The sequence below is a fragment of the Talpa europaea genome (genome assembly GCF_964194135.1).
Source record: "Talpa europaea genome assembly, chromosome: 15".
NCBI classification, from domain to species: domain Eukaryota; kingdom Metazoa; phylum Chordata; class Mammalia; order Eulipotyphla; family Talpidae; genus Talpa; species Talpa europaea.
In genome coordinates this window covers 3,030,274-3,044,121 of record NC_140083.1, presented here as the reverse complement: position 1 = coordinate 3,044,121, position 13,848 = coordinate 3,030,274, and the positions used below count along the sequence as shown (strand labels likewise).

The following is a 13,848-nucleotide window of genomic DNA, read 5'->3' as shown; positions in this document are numbered from 1 at the left end:
CGGGGAGACGTCCAGGAAGGCAGGCGCGGGCCCCGGCCGGGCGCGTCTCCCCGAGCTGGGCCTCTCACCCCCGCGCCCCGCGCGGGGACCCTCCCGCCCGCGGGGGCCGGCCCGGCGCGCTCACCTCCCGCCCGGCGCAGACGCCCCGCCGGCTTCCGACTCGCGAGCTGCTGCGGGCGGCGGCGACCTCCGGGCGCGGCGGCGCGTTCCCAGGCGGGGCCGGACCTGCCCGGAAGAGCCAATCGGAAGCGCCTAGCAACGCCGGCCCCGCCCACCGCCGGGCCCCGCCCACACGAGGCCCCGCCCCGTTCCGGCTCTGCGCGCTCCCGGGGCGGGCGCGAGCGGCGGGCGGGCCCCGGGCTGTGCCCCGCCCGGGCGAGGCTGGGCCTCGCACCCCGGGTCCCGAAGCCGCGGACAGGGCCCCGCACCCTGGGGGCGCTCGCGGGGTAGCCGTGGCGTGGAATCCGCCAAGGCCTTGTGGGGGCTCCGGAGGGGACGTCCTGACGCGGGGCCGCGGCGCCGCCGGGCGGGGAGGGAGCGGGGCGCCCCAGCCGGCGCCCCCAGCCCCCCGCCCTCGAGCGTCGGCCGAGCGGCCGCGGGCGCCAGACGCTTTATCCCCGCCCGCGGCGGCCACTGGGGCTCAGGTGTGACTGACCCGCGCCGAACACCTGCCCCCGACGCGCCTCGGGCCGTGGCGCCCCCCGTGAGGGGCTCAGCCACACCCGGCGGCCCCGTCCCCCTCCTCCCCCCTCACCCGGCGGCCCCGTCCCCCTCCTCCCCCCTCACCCGGCGGCCCCGTCCCCCTCCTCCCCCCTCACCCGGCGGCCCCGTCCCCCTCCTCCCCCCACACCCGGCGGCCCCGTCCCCCTCCTCCCCCCACACCCGGCGGCCCCGTCCCCCTCCTCCCCCCACACCCGGCGGCCCCGTCCCCCTCCTCCCCCCTCACCCGGCGGCCCCGTCCCCCTCCTCCCCCCTCACCCGGCGGCCCCGTCCCCCTCCTCCCCCCTCACCCGGCGGCCCCGTCCCCCTCCTCCCCCCACACCCGGCGCGGAGGGCCCGGGCGCTGCCCCCAGGCCTCCCTGACCGCGTTTTCCCGGGATCGCGGCGGCAGCCGCCCCCCACCCCGGCCCGCCCCGCCGGGTCCGCGCCCCCCGCCGCCCCGCGCCCCGCCCGCCCAGGCAGCCGCCCTCAGGGCCCCGCGGGCTCCCGCCGGCGTCTGCGCTCGCCGCGCCCCCCGCCGCCCGCTCGGGCCTCCCGCCGCTCCTCGAGCGCCGCGGCCGGGCCGGGCACGCGCTTCCCCCAGGCGGGGCCGAGCCGGCGCCTCATCTCCGCCGTCAGCTCTGGCCGGTCCGTGGGAACCGCAGCCGCCCGCGGCCCGCGGCCGCCGCCCGGCCCCGCACGTCCCCGCCGCTGCGAGCGGCTGCGGAGCCCGTCAGGCTCCCCATCCTAAGCGAACGCCGCCGGGGCGGCCGCGGCGGGCGGGAGGCGACGCGGGGCGGGAAGCCCGCGGGCGCCGGTCCAGCCCAAGGCCCGGAGGGGACGTTTGGGCCGAGCCCCCGCGGAGGTCGCGGCGCCGCGGGGCGGGGCGGGGCGGGCGGGGCCGCAGGCTGCGGGGCCGCCGGGACCTCGGCTCGGGGGGAACGGCGCGCGGGGGTCCGGGCCGCGCGCTCCCGCCCCTCCCCGCAGCGCGGCCGCGGGCCCCTGGGAAAGGCGAGTCCCAGAAGCAGGAATGGGGCGACCCCGGGGAGCCGGCGCGAGGCTGGAGGCTGGGGCTGGGTGGGAGCCCGCCCAGAGGAGGCGTCGGGGCCTGGGCCGGCCCAGGCCGGGGCTGCGGGAGCGGCGGGGCGGGCCGCGGGGGCGCTGCAGGGGGAGCAGAGGGCCCCGCGCGGCGGCCGGGGGTGGGGACCTGGGTTCGAGGCCGCCCAGCGCTGAGCAGCTCCGGACTCAGGTTAGTGCCGGCCCCCCCGGCCTCAGTTTCCCCCTCGGTGGATCCCGGGGCAGCGGCGCGTCCCAAGGCCGGAGAGCCCGGGGCGGAGAAGGGCGGGGGCGGTCACTGGAGGCGCCCGCCGGGGCGGGGTGTCCCGCAGCCACGTCCGCAGCCCGGCGGAGAGGGGCTCGCCCAGCCCGGTGGCCTCGGGCGGCGGCGAGCCGGGCCGGCGGGCGCGGGAGGAGGCGCCCCGGGAAGGCGTGGCCGCGGGGACGTGGCGGGAGAGTCCGATGCGCGGGCCGGAGGCAGCCGCACCCCGAATCCGCGGCGCGCCGGGGAGTTCCCGGTGACCGACCCCCGATCGAAGGAGACGGCGGACCAGGAGTCCACGCGGTGGACCCTCCCCAGCCCGCCGTCCCCCAACAAAAGACTCCCCAAACCCGCGGTGCCCGGGCTCCCGCTGGGTGTGCCGTCCGCCCCGAAGCCCGGCAGAGGGGGCGCCCTTCCCGGGCCCGCGGAGGGGACCCCGACAACTCTGGGAGCTCCAGACCCTCCTCCGGATGCTGGGAGGGAGGCCACGTGTGAGCACTGTGATCTCCAGCCCAGGCCCTGTTGTGTCCATGGCCTTGTGCTAGTTGTGATTTAATTAATTTCTAAATTAGTTTATTGTTATTTATTTTGGGGTGTTTAGTGTCACCCGGCTGGAGTGGGTCCAGGAGGGAGGGTCTTTGTTTTGCCAGGTGTTGTACACCCAGGTAATTCAACAAATACCTGCGAGGGCCTCCCAGAGCCTGCACTGGAAAGGATACTGGGGTTGGGGGGCCACACCCCAACTCGCCCTTGACCTTCTGGGGTTGGGACAGCACTGGAAACACAAAGGAGATCACTGTGGGGTGAAGAAAACAGAAGTGAGGGGCTGCTTCCCAGACCACCTTGACCATTAGGACCCCCCCTTAGTTCCAGGGAGGGGCAGGCCTCTGGGGCCAGGGACTGAAGCCCACACTTTAAGCACTTAGTGCTGACCCTGCCGCAGAGGGCAGGGAGATGAGGTCTCGGCCTGAACTATGGGGCCCAGCCCCTTCAGTTGCTCCCAAGTGCCTGGCTTGCTGAGTGGATGGATGGTCAGAGGTCAGGGAGGGCTCCCCGGAGGAGGCAGTGGCCTCAGGGGGCCCCCAAGGTTGGGTGGGAGTTCTCATCCGTTAGGTTGGGTTGACTGGGTTTGAGAATTGTCTTGCAGGTGCCGGGTAGCACGTGGTCATAGGACTGAGCAGTGTTTCCAGACAAGGGGGGCCTGCCCCCACCCACGGGGCTCTGCTGGTAAGTGGGTCACTGCTGAAACACCCCAGAAGGTGTGAGGGAGTCAGGAGACCAAGCTGTGCTTCCCACTTGACCTTGAGCACTTCACCTTCACTGCTCCGGGCCTCCGTTTTCCCTGAGTCAGGAGGAGGGTAGGATTCGGGGCCACCTGTGACCCGCGGGGCACCCACATTCCGTGGCTGAGGTCAGTCCTGCCCAGCCATGCCCGTGTTCATAGCTCACTCTCGGCCCCTGAGCGGCCCCCCTTGCAGCGCCCCCACCGCTGGAGGAAGGCAGCAGATCTGCCCCTCCTGCCCCCCAACTGCGGGGGCTGCAGAGCCTTATCCAAGGGCATCTGCCATTAGCAAAGGAGGGGAGCCCCGCGAGGACGGCCTCAGGAGCCGGGGGTCCTGCAGAGGGAAGGTTGAAACAAAATGGTTTCTCCGGGGCTGGGTCCATGTCCGCTCCCTTGGGGCCTTTTTCTTTGGGGCTTGAATGGGCGGCTCAAAGCCCCGCCGAGGCCCGGGTCTGCTCTCGGCCCCTTGGCTGCTTCCGAGAAGGCTCGTAGTTTGACCTGGAGACAAACTGCGGAGGGCGGCAGGTCGCGTGTGAGAGGCCGCGGTCCTGGCCGAGGCCGAGGCCGGGGTGTCGCTCCGGGGTTACAGGCGCGGAAGGGGCAGCGGCGAGGGGCAGCGCGGGCAGCTGGAGGTTTCGGGGAACCGCCTTGCTTGAGCCGTCAGGTGGCGGCCGGCCGCGCCAAGGGGCTCTCGCTGCCGGTGCCCGTTCCCGGGGAGGAAGAAACCCAAGTTTGTGAAGCCCGGTGGGGAGAAAGGGAAACGGAGAGCTGCTCTGGCGGCGGGGGGGGGGGGGGGGGGGGGGGAGGGAGGGGGGAGGCAGGGCCCTGCAGCCGCCCGCCAGGCTCACAGCCGCCGCCTCACCACCACCCCGGCGCAGGCCCCGCTCCGCACCCAGAGCCGCGGGCCTCCCGGGCTGGTCTCCCCCGGCGCCCCCCTCTCTGAGCCTCGCTTCTCCGCTCTCTCCTCACAGTTCTTTTGGGAGCCATGAAGCTGAACGAGAGGAGCGTGGCCCACTATGCCCTGAGCGGCTCCCCTGCAGACCACACGGGCTTCCTGCGCACCTGGGGGGGCCCGGGCACGCCTCCCACGCCCAGTGGCGGTGGACGGAGGTGCTGGTTTGTCCTCAAGGGCAATCTGCTCTTCTCCTTCGACAGTCCGGAGGGCCGGGCACCGCTGAGCCTGGTGGTCTTGGAGGGCTGCACGGTGGAGCTGGCCGAGGCGCCTGTGCCCGAGGAGTTTGCCTTCGCTATCCGCTTCGATGCCCCCGGGGTGCGCCCCCAACTGCTTGCGGCAGATGGGCCGGTGGCCCAGGAGGCCTGGGTGAAGGCTCTGTCCAGGGCCAGCTTTGGCTACATGCGCCTGGTGGTGTCCGAGCTGGAAAGCCAGCTGCGGGAGGCCCGCCACCGCCTGGCCTGGCACCGCCGCTCATCCAGGAAGGCCGTCAGCAGCCGCTGCAAACCCCAGCCTCCTGACCACTGGCCCCTGGGCCTGGAGAACGGCCATTCCCTCTCCAGGGACTGCAGCCCCATGGGCTTGGTTGAAGAAGGGGGCAGCAGGCCAGCTGGGCGGGGCTCGGTAGAGTGCGAGTTGCAGGGCGCTGCCAGCCTCCTCCTGGGCAGGGGGCAGAGCCCTGTGTCCCCTGAGAGCTCTTGCTTCTCTACCCTGCACGAGTGGTACGGCCAGGAGATCGTGGCGCTCAGGCGGGGGTGGCTGCAGAGGGCCCAGAAGAGGCAGCCAGCGTTCAAGGGGCAGGCCAGGCCCTGAGCTGGGGCCTTCGGATTTTGTCCTGCTGGTCAGGACCCGGGGCCAGTGCTTTTTCAGTTTCATGTTTACTCGTTTCTAAAGTTGCTGTCTTGAGGGAGGGGTTCTCTCCTTCGTGCTTTTTAGGTTTCCTCCACGTCCCAGACCCCCCTCAGGCCTGGAGGAGACCGAGGAATCATCCCTTCAAAGCCCTTTACTTCCTGAGGCCCAGCGAAGAGAGGCAGCCTGCTCAGCACCGCGGAGCAAGACCGAGTCTCCTGCCTGGACTCAGCTGCCCTGCTGGGGGATGTTAGTGCCGCGGAGCCAGAGGGGACTGGCCCACGGCCACAGGCAGCCCTGCCAGCCACCCTACGCACCTCAACAGCCAGTTTCCAACATGGGGAGTCACGCGTGCATTTAAGCACCAAAGCTGGCTGCGTGTTGACTTGAGGGATGCTGCAGACATTGCCAGAGAAAGATTTATTGTCATGGAGGCTTCAGGGGCCCATTTTCTCCTGAGTGGTAGGAAGACTGGGCTTGGGCCCCCATGCTACGATCTGGAGGGGCCCTTTAGAGGAAGGGAGACTGGCCAACAAAGTGGGATTTATTTTGCTCAGAAAGCATTGCCATGTCGCGCACCCCCACCCAGCTGCCCTGCCAACGGATGGTGCTGCTCTCTGCCCAGGAGGGGCTGGTGGCTTTCCTGGGTCATCAGAAAGCCTGTCCTATCCTCATCACCAGCTCCTTGAGCTGCCCTTGGGAAGCTGAAGAAGCGAGAGGCGGTGTGGCTCCTGGGAAAGCCAGGCTGTTGGGTGGGTTCTCAGCCCTGGGCTTTCTAGGAATCTGGGCACAGAATTCCCAGAACCCTTTGATAAACTCTTCTCTCCTGACTGGGCTCCCCAAGAGGTATTCCTGGTCCTGAGCCCTCTGGGAGCGCCTTCACAGACCAGCTTGCCACCCAGTGGGTATCTGCCAAGACCTCACTGCTCCTCTCACCAGTGTTTCCCTCCTCCCTGCACTGGGAGGCGATGTGGCCAGGTGGGGGTGGCAGAGCCAGGGGCTGGAAGCGCCCCCCCTCCCCTCTACACAGTTTTCCCTTTCTAGCCTCCCTGTCCCTTACTGGGGCCTTGGGCTGTCTGGGCGGCCAGGTCTAGAGCCAGAGGCCCGCAGTGTCTTCAGTCCAGGAGGCCCCGCTGCCGCCCGGGGCCAGGACCCGCCGCCACACCTGTCTTATGCGCACGAGTCGCCTTTCTTATGGTTGCGGCACTTGTTATAAGATTAACGCAGTTTTCTACTCCTCTGGGTTCCCACAGTTTATTGCAACCACCACCTGCTTCCGTCTCTCCTGTAAGGTGTATTTTCCATCTGGCCTGTCATATACACCTTGGCCTGAAATAAACCCCAAAACATTCTGGAGGTGTTAGGGGGAAAAGGATGTCCTAAAGCTGATTCCATACAGGCTGTGTGGACTCCACCCCCACCCCAGGCCAAAGCCAAAGACACTGGGAACTCCACATCCCATCCCCACCCAAGGGAAGGTGGCTGGGACCTGAGGGTGGGGTTCAGCAGCCAGGTGGGTATAAAGCCAGACACGTGGGCTTTGGGGGGGTCCCCCATTTTGGCTCCCCGCCAGCTCGCAGCGTCCGGCCAGCTCGGAGAGGGCCTTTGGGTTTCCAGGTCGGCGGATCGGGTAGGACGCATGAAAGACTTTATTTCCCTATTTTCCCCCTGAGTTGTCCATTTTCCTTATTTCCTTTTCCCTTGTAAATAAACCTTTTATGAACCTTTCGTGTGTGTCCTGCAGTGGAGTGTTCATAAGTCCTTGTAAGCGCGCGGGTGAGGACCCACAGCCGGGCACCCGCTCAATATCGGGGCTGCCCAGTAACGGCGCTACGGCCGACGCCTCTGAATCACGTCGTTAAAGTGTCAGAAAAATACAAGTGTTTGAGGGACAAGTCGAGTCAGTTCTCCTTTCACCAAACACCGGCTCCGCAAGCGCAGGCTGTGCCCGGCGCGGAACCAACGCAGGCACCGCGGCCCCCCGACCCGCCCGAGCGGACGGCGCCACCGGCGGCGAGAGCGCAGGCGTCCCTGTGACGTCACCCCGCCGCGTCTGTGACAGAGGCCTTACCCCACGGCTTCAGGAAGTGGGCGCACTGCGCAAGTGCGAGGGCTGGCCCTCTCGTCTGGTCCTGGAAGTCTCGCGAGGCTGGGGCCGGCGTTCTTCCGAGGGCGTCACCCAGGCTGGGCTGGGGGCGGAGCTAGGAGATGGCGTCTGGAGCCGCTCGCTGGCTGGCCTTGGTCCCCGTCCGATCCCGGGTCCTCCGGAGCGGGTCGACCTTGAGGCCAGGAGGCGATGTCTCCGCCGGACAGGGCGGCTCAGGTGGGAGCCTGGTTCCGTCGAGGTCAGTCATCGTTACTCGCAGCGGCGCCATTTTGCCCAAGCCCGTGAAAGTGAGTTTCGGCCTGGAGGTGGGGCGAAGGGGGCCGAGGCCAATGACTGGAGGGCGTGTGTGCGGGTCGCGCTGATTGATAGGAGCAGAGGCCAATCGTCAACTGCCCTAGGCCGGAAGGCCGAATAAGGACAACGGTTTTGCGCTAATGAGCCTATTTTGACAGGTGGGAGGAAAGGGTCGGGTTAGGTCCGAGGGTTGAGCGGGGGCGGTGGAGACAGAGCTGAGAAAGACGGTATTTTGCATTAGCTTGTCACGGGGAGCGGGGTGCTCGAGATGCCCGCAGCCTTCCGTGGAACAGACAAAACTTGGGCTCCTCTGCTCTACCTCAGTGGATGAGGTGAAAGGCCTTTGTGAACAGAGGGTATGTGGGACGGCTTACATTTTTCATGAGTTTTGAGCTGGTATTTCATTCCCGTTGACTTGCCGTCCTCAGAGACGTGCAGGGAATTACTTCCATTACTGTTTTTACAAATGTTAGGCCAGTGTCCAAAGCTAGCAGCCGAACTAGGTTCTGGAATTCAGGTCCCAACACCGAGTGTTCTCACGTGCCATCTGTCTCCTGGGGTTTGTGTAAGTAAAATGCAGTTTCTAAATCCAAACAAGCTTCTTTTCGGCTCCAGGGCTACGTGAGAGTTACAAAGCAAAACAGAATTCTTTTAAACTAGTCTGGCCTGTTAGCTCCCATCGACAGCAAAAAAAAGCAGGGTGCATGTTGAGGAAGAGAAGGCATAGCTGGAAAAAATTTTTGAAACCCCAACTTTGTAGGATAAAAGGAAATGGTGAGATTTTATCAAAATTCCCTTACCTTACACCGTGATCATTTTTCAAAATACAGATGATTTCACTGTTTAATGTGGTAAAAATCAAATTTCTCAGGCACCAGGGAACCTGTTACTTAAAGAACTGTATAGATTATGTCACAGTCCAGCTCTTAGTACTTTCTCACCGTTTATAGGTATTTGCAAGTAATGACCAGGTTGTGCCCTGATTTTAGATGTTGAATCTCTCATACTTTTCTTTCCCATATGCATTTTAATGGCCCTGAATTTTCCCAGGAATTTAAAAATCACTTGGTTATGATGGGTCTGGGGTCCACAGGAGGGACTGGACTGCCCCTGAAACGGCCAGACCTTCTGTGGTCCTGCCAGAGCTCTGGAGCTCATAGTCCCGCTCTGACCCCTCCAGATGTCCTTTGGCCTTCTCCGTGTGTTCTCCATCGTGATCCCCTTTCTCTATGTCGGGACCCTCATTAGCAAGAATTTTGCTGCTCTACTTGAGGAGCATGACATTTTTGTCCCAGAGGATGACGACGACGATGATTAGCAGGTGAGACTTGCCTTTCCCTTGCATGGACTGAAGCAGGAAGGGGGTGAGGTGTCTGAACTGTGATGTGGCTTGGCCTGGGAGCAGCAGTGTGGACACAGTGAGGCAGCAGCACTCACTTGCTGGCTAAAGTTTCTGTTTCGTCTTTTCTCTGTTGGATGAGGAAAGCTCTCCTAGTGACTTAAAAATTCACTGGGGTGTCTTCCAACTAGGTCAGATCCCAGCCAGCCTTTCATTTGCCTTTTATGTACCCTCATGCTTTCAACCCACGAATTTTCTCATCACTTTAATATGCTCACACACCCACCACAAACAGCGTCAATTTAGCAGCTCGACATTGAAATTTAGAAGCCGAGGTCCTCACCAGTCAGCTCTGCAGTCTGTACAAAGGCCTGGTTCCCATGCAGCTCCCACCTGCCGCCACACGCGCCCCATCTGGCCGCATCTGTAGACTTCTGCTATGCCCGTGATGTGCTCACACCCAAGACCCACACCTGGATTGGCTCATTTACCACATTCCCAACCACACCTACTTCCAGAACTCACTATTTCTTGAATTACACACACTACAAGCCCTAAGCAGTGACCCTTTTTTCCTAGTTGGAAGGCTGCTTCTCACTGCTTTCTTAGAAGTCTTCCTTCATTCCGGCATATACAGGAATGAAAATGCTGCTCTACCCCTCACTCACCTCTTGTGACCCTCAGTAGCCAATGTTTAAACACACACAAACTCTGCTAGACCATGAGCTGCTGGCCAGCAGGGAACATATTATACCCTTGTGCCCCCAACAGTGCTTGGGACGGTCAGTAAATATGTATGACTGAGTCATCAAACATACTCGGGCCTGCCTCTCTCCTGCCGTGTTTGCTAGGGCCGCTCTGGAACCCCACTCAGTGTGTGGATCCAGGGCTGCTGTGCTGCCTCACTCATCGGTGTTTCCTTCTTTACAGGGCATGGAGCAGGTGCAGAAAGGGGAAAGCCCTCCCTTGAGAAAACTGGTGATGTTTGCAGCCGCTTTTCCTTTCTTAGCAGCAGAAGGGTCCCCGAAAGCCCCCAACCTGCCAATTCCAGTGAAGGCCCCTGTGTGGTCTGTGACTGTTGTCCAGATTTTTAAGGTCTGGGAGGTTCCCTGAGATGTGCTAAATTATAAATAAATGTAATAATTATTAGCTGTTTGACTGAATGACGGTTCAAGCTTCTCCGTACAAATAGGCAGTTTCTCGTTCCTGCTGTCCTTTCTCTATCAGCTGAACATCGCAGCCTTTGATTTACAATCTGGGATCTCCAGGCGCCTGTGGATCCACAGTGTAATTATAGGAAACTGGGGCCATTTTCATTATTTACAAAAGCCCAAGAGAAACTGCTTTCCCCCAGTAAAGCTTTGTCGGCTAACTAAGCCTCATGCTTTGCCTTGAGTAACACCACTTAGGTATCACAGGCCAGTCATGAACTTTGTTAGTTTAAAAGTCCAAGAGATGTCATTATTAGGATGATTAACTTGGGTTCTATAGATAAAAAGATAATGATGGAATTGCTGATGCTGAAAAATTTGGGATTCCAAAGGGTGGCCGTATCTTAGATCCTGAAGAACCCCAGTCCCGCATCTAGACTGTCCAGGAAGGAAGAGCAGGGACCACCATCCAGAGTAAATATCTGGTATTTAACCTGTCAACACGTTTTCTCCTGTGGCTGGAACTACGCCCCAGTTTGCAAAAACAGCAGGAATGTTTCCGCTCTCTGTGTGCACTATGCAGCTGGGCCCCTAAGCAAGATGCCTAATTGAGTAAGAAGTTAATCTCCTCTCAGGGACCAGTGCACGCGGAGGGGCCAGGCCTCTGAGCAGCCGTTTTCTCGGAGCCCAGGGAAGAATAGCCCAGATTGTCGGCTTTACTTCTGTCCTCTAGTGTTGCTCTGATCCCTCTCTCACAGCAAGAACTGGCTAATTTTGGATCGTCTGTGCCGTCACACCAAGCTATCCAATTCTGGAGGCTGTAGAAACACAGCTAAATTAACGAAGTCATCCAGCCTCATACCCAGTGTGGCAGTTTCTGAGCAGATGGCCTCATCTTTCCTGTTTACCGACACGCGAGGCTCTGAGAAAAGAGAATCTAATTTACAGGAAACAGCGCACTTCAGGAAAAGGGAGAGAACAGGTGGTGTGTATACTAAGGCCACACTTGTTCAGGCAAAAAAGAGAGAGACGACAAAGTAGAGCTTCCCGTTGGTTCACCAATAGAATTCTACATGAAGCGAGTTTATTTGTGCTGTAAAATACTGAAACCAACATGCACCTTTCTGCTGAGTGGCTTCATGGGTCATGGCCAACGTAGAACTTGGACAGGAAGTCCTGTGGCCTTGGCGCTTCTGTTTCATGGAAGAACCGCATGACATGTGTCCGCTGCTTCCACACCTTGATCGTTTCCTCTAGCTCCATCTTTCCCTGCACAAGGGAGGGGAGAGGTCTCAGTCAGCGCAGTGGAGGGGAAAGAATGTGGTGCTGAATGGTCAGGGCTCTGTCCCCTGATCTGGCATGGATTTGTGGAGTAACATGCCCAGACCAGAGTTTCATCTGGAGAATGAGACAGTTGGACTACATGGTACCTGAGGCCTTTCAAATAGTCTCTAACTCTGTGCCGTACTAGTTCGGAGAGGGGACTTGTGGTCAGCATGCCCCGTGAACACCAGGGTGAAGTGCCCAGTGATGCTAACGTGGCTGAGCAGAGATCGAATCCGGCCCCGGATTTGATCCCATTTACACAGGACTTGGCCAACTGCCAGTTGTAAGCTGGCAACCAGGTGAAGCAGTGATTTCAGGGGCAAGGCTGCAAGAGTTCCCACTTTCCTCCATGTCTCTTCAGTTTGAAAATGCAAGCCCTGGTGGAGTTTCCCCCTTTAACCAGGTGATTACCTCCCACTGAACTACAGTTGCTGACCCAGCTGCTGCTTTTCAGAGTCAGTCAGGGTCAGTTACCTTAATGACCAGGAGATCCACCACCCGGGGGTCGGTGACGTGGGCGTTCTTCATAAACATTTCCCGGACTTTATCCCGCCCCTGCTTTACAGTGATGTCTAGCTGGAACAGGTGCACTGAAGAGCAAACATGATGCGGAGAAAATGACATAAAACATGTTTTTTTTTTAAAAAGGAATATTCACTGAATGCGTGGGCTCCCCATCATCCCGTTCGCCCTCTGCTGGATCCCTGGGGGCCGTGAAGGAGCGCGGGACGTGGCACCTGCTCTCAAGAGCTTGCATTTCATCTGGGGAGACAGAAAGGCTGAGGGAGGCAAATAGGAACAGCCTACGCTTCCACCCGGGCGAATTGTTCTTAATGAATACCTAAGTGCCAGGCCCTATGCTAAGCACTTTCTAGACGGATCACCCTCTTCAATAAGGCAGCGCTCTGAAGAAGGTACTAATATTATCCTCAGTTTACAGATGAGGAAACTGAGGCCTGGCCAGATGAAATAACTTGCTTAAGGTCACACAGCTAGTAAGGAGCAGAGTCTGGAGCAAATCCATGGGCCCATCACATTCTACTGCTTCTCACACACAGGGAAGTGGCTGTGCTGAAGGCGGCTGTGAAGCTCCAGCTCCCTTCAAAACACCTTCCCTCTCAGACTAGCAATCTCCGAGCACACTAAATCAAATCAAAATGGTGGCAGTCCCTGACATTTGTAGGGCCTTGACAGTTAGATGGGATTTGCCCCAACTTTTCTCTCATCCAGAACACGGCAGCGCTGAGGGGGGCCAAGATGACAACACGTCTGCACCTGGGCAGCTAAATTCTCATCTTTCAGGTGAACAGGCTAGTTCTCTGATATCTCAGTGAAGGCAGGGGCAGGGGAGCAGGGGCAGGTGGGGGGGGGCTGAAGGGGGGGCTTCCTGAGGACTCAGGGGCAGGTAAGGAGGGAACGAGGCTTGGGAGAGCACAGGGGGCGAGGTAAGGCACCTCACGTGCAAGAACTGGATAAAGCACCCTTGAGCCACTGGGTGATCTCGGGAAAGTCACTTCTCTGGGAAATGTGTCCTTCTCTGGGCATGTGGGAACCCGATGATCACGCAAGCCCAAGCCACTTGTTCATGGCCCCTAATGGGCGTCCGCGGCCATGGTCAGGGGCTCGGACTGCCGCTGGGCTGCAGACCCGCCACGGCTGGCCCTGCGCCCTGGCCCGGCTCCTGCGGCCGGCACGTCGATGACAGCCCCGGCTCTGCGTCCGGGCCGGGTAAAATACTGGGACAAGCCGGAGCGGGCGAAGGCCCCTAGAAGCGCGGGGCGGGCGCTGGACAAGCTGTCTGACCCCGACGCCGCCGTCCGGCCGGGCTCGCCAAGGCGGGGACCCTCCTCCCCGGCGCGGAGCCCCCAGCCCCGGGCTGTGACCTCCGCGGCGCCGCGACAGCCGCGACCTTGGGCGGCCGCCTGCGGGGCCCGCGGCGCCGCCGCCTCTCACCAGTGGTCGGCACCTCCCGATACCAGGCGCGGTAGAGCTCGCGCACCCTCCGCTTGGCCTCGCTCATGTCCCGACTGAAGATGGGCTTCACCGAGGTGCTGGCCGCGGCCGCCGCCTGCCGCAGGCCGCTCGCCGCCATCTTGCTCGCGACGCCGGCTCCCGGCCCCACCCCTCGCGCCCCGCGAGCGCGGCCGAGGGGCGGAGGTCCTTTCTCATTGGCTAAAATTGGACGCCACGCCCCCGAGCCCGGCGGGTGGGAGGGAGGAGAGCTGGGGGCCCTCTGATTGGCTGAAGGGCCTCTGCCGAGGAGGAGCGGGGCCGGGAAAGCCGCGCGTGCTCGTCTGAGGAAACGCGAGCGACGCCGTTGGGCGGCCGTTTCAGCCGGCGCCGCCAGGGGGCGCTCGCACGCCGGGCGCGCCTCGGGGCGCTCCCGCGGGCTCGCGGGCTCGCGGAGCTTCCACCCGCGTGGCGGCGCCGGCCGGGCCCTCAGCCGCTTCTCCCTGGCGAGTGCCCCCGGGGAGGCGGCGGCGGCGCGGCGTCACGGCCGCATCCTGGCCGTGCCCTTCCTGGGGCTCTTC

At 62.1% G+C, this 13,848-nt stretch overlaps 3 protein-coding genes across 3 annotated transcripts; 2 read left to right on the top strand and 1 right to left on the bottom strand.

The window, feature by feature from the left end:
* Positions 1-4,284: 4,284 nt before the first annotated feature.
* Positions 4,285-5,064, top strand: PHETA2 (PH domain containing endocytic trafficking adaptor 2; the record flags this gene model as incomplete). Its single annotated transcript, XM_084254937.1, has 1 exon — positions 4,285-5,064. The coding sequence occupies one exon, from the start codon at positions 4,285-4,287 to the stop codon at positions 5,062-5,064; it is 780 nt and encodes a 259-aa protein (XP_084111063.1).
* A 2,244-nt stretch (positions 5,065-7,308) lies between these two features.
* Positions 7,309-9,875, top strand: SMDT1 (single-pass membrane protein with aspartate rich tail 1; the record flags this gene model as incomplete). The annotated part of the gene is made up of 3 exons (XM_084256404.1): positions 7,309-7,494; positions 8,682-8,822; positions 9,771-9,875. 2 exons carry the CDS (start codon positions 7,309-7,311, stop codon positions 8,817-8,819), a joined length of 324 nt encoding a protein of 107 aa, XP_084112530.1. The 3' UTR covers positions 8,820-8,822; positions 9,771-9,875.
* A 1,200-nt stretch (positions 9,876-11,075) lies between these two features.
* On the bottom strand, positions 11,076-13,409 carry NDUFA6 (NADH:ubiquinone oxidoreductase subunit A6; the record flags this gene model as incomplete). Its single annotated transcript, XM_084256252.1, has 3 exons — positions 11,076-11,260; positions 11,792-11,907; positions 13,271-13,409. 3 exons carry the CDS (start codon positions 13,407-13,409, stop codon positions 11,129-11,131), a joined length of 387 nt encoding a protein of 128 aa, XP_084112378.1. The 3' UTR covers positions 11,076-11,128.
* Positions 13,410-13,848: the final 439 nt, after the last annotated feature.